The sequence below is a fragment of the Nansenia antarctica genome, assembly GCF_963989245.1.
Source record: "Nansenia antarctica genome assembly, chromosome: 1".
Lineage (NCBI taxonomy): Eukaryota > Metazoa > Chordata > Actinopteri > Argentiniformes > Microstomatidae > Nansenia > Nansenia antarctica.
Genome location: NC_137674.1, coordinates 77,451,210 through 77,455,609, shown reverse-complemented (window position 1 = coordinate 77,455,609; position 4,400 = coordinate 77,451,210). Strand labels below are relative to the sequence as shown.

Genomic DNA, 4,400 nt, shown 5'->3' with positions numbered 1-4,400 from the left:
TTCGTCCTTCTTTGTCCATAATGAATGACACATGAAGTATCAGCAAATGTCAATTTGAGGAAATCCTTAGAGGGGGGGTTCATCAAAAAGGATATCACAAGATACCATCCCTCTCTTGCACCATTGTACAAAGTTGAATTGGCAGAGTACACTGCATAAGCACTAGTCTAGTGGCCTACATAGTACATGTAACTAGCACACAGCAGAAGCATTGACTTCAATGAAATGAAATTAACGAGAGGAGAGAAAAAAAAGATGAGAAGAAGAAGATCTCCAATAAGAGTTCCCTTCTCCTCTGCCATGTTCAGATGTGCCCAGATGTGTCTGCCCAATGCTGCTCTTATAGTTGTTGTTCCTTCGGGCTGTCCGGCCCAGTGGCTGGCTGGTAGGACTTCAAACTAGCCAATGGGATGTCAGCCATGTGACCACTGCTGGTGAAGTGTCCTTCTCCGCTCCCGAACTGCTTCCTGTCCCCGACGGGGAACTGGTCACGAAGGCCGCTTTCGGTCTTCCAGGACCTGCCCAGGGTGTGGTGTCCGTTGAGAAGTTTGTCCTTGGCTGCCCACTCCTTCTGACTGGCAAAGCTGGAGACGGGGGATTTGGGCTGCTGGTAGGGGCCCAGGACGGGAGGCATCCAGCAGTTGTCTGAGTGGCCCAGCACCAGACACTCCTGGGTGCACATCTCTGTGGCCTCCACTAGACCTCGTGGTCCCAGGGGGCCATCTAAGGAGACAAAGGACCAGAAGAGAGAAAACACAAAACATTAGACCCACAGAGAACAGCTGTACATAACACGGTTGTGACAGTTTAATAACATACAACACTCAAACACCATACTACACTCGAATACTATAATACCAACATGTTATCACAATGTCCCTGCTAAAGTAATTACAGCCTTAAAATACAGTATGACAAAGGTTACTTAATGTAGTGTGAACAATCCAGTTTCTCATCAAGGGTTAGAGTTTTGAATGCAAGACCTACAGTGCAGTAGCCTCCCTATAACAGTTGTGGTGGAACAGTCTCTTGAGATCATTCAAGTTAAGGGAAAAGTTTATATCCAATCAAGTCCAGTAAAAATGCTTTTGGATTCCATGTTTGTCCACCGGCATAACCCTGATTGTGTAGACCATCGGCATGACTTCATTACTAAAGGTTGTTGCTTACTCATCTTTTATTCATGGCAAACCCCTGTGAGCACGCGTTAATTTATGTTCTGAAGAAACAAAGACCAACTTCTAAGAACCAGCAGCAATGCTTATTAAAAAAGGGAACATGTTTTTGAGATGCATCTTTAAGGGGTTGTGGACCGTTTGTCTTGTTTTGCTCAAACACCACGCTGACTGAGAGTGAATGACAATGGGTGGAGGAGAGAGAGAGAATGGGCACAGTGGTGGACTTGACTCAACAGGCTTAGGTGTGATAGTAGAGACAAGAGTGTCACGTCACTTATCAACTGCTACTGTGTCACCTTGCAGGACCTCAACAGTGTGTGTGTGTGTGTGTGTGTGTGTGTGTGTGTGTGTGTGTGTGTGTGTGTGTGTGTGTGTGTGTGTGTGTGCGTGGGGGGGGTTTATGTCTGAGAGACAAACGTGACTTACTTACAACGAACACGGTGTGTAAAATAGTGAGCAGCACCGTTAATATTATAAACCAAAGCACCTCCCCATGAAAAGACAATCAGGAGTTTCAATGTATTTACCCCATACATATCTTAGCCTTAATGAATATGTTTCAATATTCATCACACTGACAACAGACATAGTTTACAACAATATTTGGTATGCTGCCAAATGACTTGAGAGGGTGATTTGAAATGAATACATCAAATGTGGTGATGTAGTTGTCTGTTGTGACACAATAACTTAAGACAGCCATCAAATATTTGCAATACGCCAAGCTTCACTGACATATCTCATCCTAAAATATACATATCTAGGTACTCCTTCAACCTCTCGACACATTGTGTTAGAAACCCATTGTGACATTTGTATTCATTTTAGTTCAACAACTGAACCCCTCTGGCAGTATTCAGGATTGGAGCACTGTACCTACTCTACCTACTGCTCCATTCATTCCAGAGCTCTAGGCATTAAGTTGTTGTGCTCACCAGTTAATCTATTTCCTGGGATTGCTACCTCCACAGATAATCCCCCTAATAACATGGGCCATTTGATCTCCCCAGAACCCAATGGGGCATCCCCTCCTATCCCTCAGTAAGACAGGATCCGATGCAAGGCGGCAGGCGCTGAACTAAGGCCATATCGACACACTCATCAGTTTGGAGTCTGTGTGGATGGAAGATGGTGTGTGAGTGCGTACGTGCGTACGTGCGTGTGTGCGTGTGTGTGCGTGATTGAGTCTGTGTGTGTGCGTGCGTGATTGAGTCTGTGTGTGTGTGTGTGTGTGTGTGTGTGTGCATGTGTGACATGACCATACTCTGTACAACACAGAATAGCACATAATTCCAAAGTGTTGACATGCTCTGAATGTCCCCAAACAGGATCAACAGTATTTCCAGGCAGTGAGATTGTTTGCCTAACATTATGTTTTTTTTCCTTCTTCTCCTTCTACAGTAGTGTCAAACAACCACATGTGATTACTGAATGAAGACATGTGAGGCCATTTCACATATCAACTCACAGGGGCCTTTGGGGTCATTTAGGACAACAGTGAGAATTGATGTAATTGTGCCAGCCCCTTTGTCCTTTAATAAGAACATGTCGCCGTGCTCCTCTGAGCTCTTCAGCTTTAAACGGAGGCCATTCCACACTGTCGGCTGTCAGAAATAATTTTCGATGTTCTGATTGGTCCAAGGCCTAAGGAGGGGTCTGAGGATGGTGGGAGGCGGCAGGCAGCTCGCTGTGGGGTACGAGTCCGTCCCTATAACTCCACATAATGGGCTTGTGAGATGCCGGACAGAGTCAGTGATGGTGACATGAGGAATAGTGGTGGTGGTGGTGGTGGTCGAGGGTGGGGTTGGGGGAGCGGGGGGGGGGTTGTGCCAGGGTGACAGGAAGATGAATTTCCTAAATGAGATTGGAGAGGAGAGGAAGACAGCTGGAGAGAGGCATGAGGAAGCAGGGCGAAAGGGAGGCACAGAGCTGGAAATGGAGATAGAACCGGGAATGGGGACAGCACTGGGAATGGGTGTTATGTCACATGGATCAAATGGGATTTTGTTTACCTCATTCAACATCCCGTTTGCTTTTTTTGGGGGGGGGGGGGGGGGGGGGGGGGGGGGTACATTTACAAATAGATTGAGTTTACAATGTTAATTTAGTTGGTGATTATGGTATAGAGTCAGTAGTATACAATGTATACTATAGATCCCCCACAGTTACCGTATCCTTTTTTCTCTAGATCCGGCCTTTATGGTACATTTTATACTACTGTACAATACGCATAAAATTCACAATTCTAAATGAATGAAAAAACATGTTTGAGCCATAATGGATGTGTGTGTAAATATGCATCACTCTGACACATTTTATTACAATATTTGATATGCTGCCACACATTTTGGCAGGGTGATTTGAAATTAATAAATCAAATGTTGATGTTGTGATGTAGTCGTCTGTTGTGAGAAAAAAAGGTCACAGCCTCATGAAATCTACACTATTTCTCAAGACAAAAAGATAGAGAGAGTCAGTACTCGTCATCTGTTGTTCATTAATGTATGCTCTGATAAGAATATAACAAGGTTGTGTATGTTTCTGTTTTTAGTTCAATCTATTGACCTAATATCTACAACAGAATACAACATTGCTTCAGTAACAGATTTTCTGCCTCCAGATTTCTTGGGAGTCTCCTTGTGTTTTCATTACTGTAATCAGGTTTAATTTGTCCATTTCTATTCCTCTGATGTCATCGCTTCCATCATTAACATGCAGATTAGAGAGTCACATGGCCAATCCCAGTCACCCATGGGCAGGGAGCAATTTAGACAATTAATCCGCCTGCAATAGCTACAGTACCTGCTGTCACGGGTGGCACAAAACAATGCCTGATTGAAATAACAAATCATCGGACCCCCCGCATTGGATCTCACATATGAAAAGTATGTCTTCTAAAAGATTCATGAAGCCTTAATAAACCCTTTATAAAGCCTACGTACAGCAGTTGCAATCTCTGTACCGTTCTTAATGCATCATGACATCTGCTTATTCATTTAGACGACCCATCTCATTGCTGTGATTGAACGGTCCCGCAGGGCCTCAAACATGTCAACTATTATACCCTGTCTGTTACCGTAACATGTTATGCTAACACAAATGTATTCAAATATATTGTGCTGGTAAACTGTGGGCCCACAAGCAATAACATAAGGTAAACACACACACACACACACACACACACACACGGATCACACCACTGGCAGTATTAAAGCAAACATG

At 44.2% G+C, this 4,400-nt stretch overlaps 1 protein-coding gene across 1 annotated transcript in view; it reads right to left on the bottom strand.

The window, feature by feature from the left end:
- Positions 1-340: 340 nt before the first annotated feature.
- pcdh9 (protocadherin 9) overlaps positions 341-4,400 on the bottom strand; it is a gene marked incomplete at both ends in the record, with an annotated part of 189,081 nt that continues 185,021 nt past the window's right edge. Inside the window, one exon of the mRNA XM_080540032.1 lies at positions 341-723. Within this exon, the coding sequence (XP_080396158.1) occupies positions 341-723 (383 nt within the window). The remainder of the gene's footprint in view (positions 724-4,400) is intronic.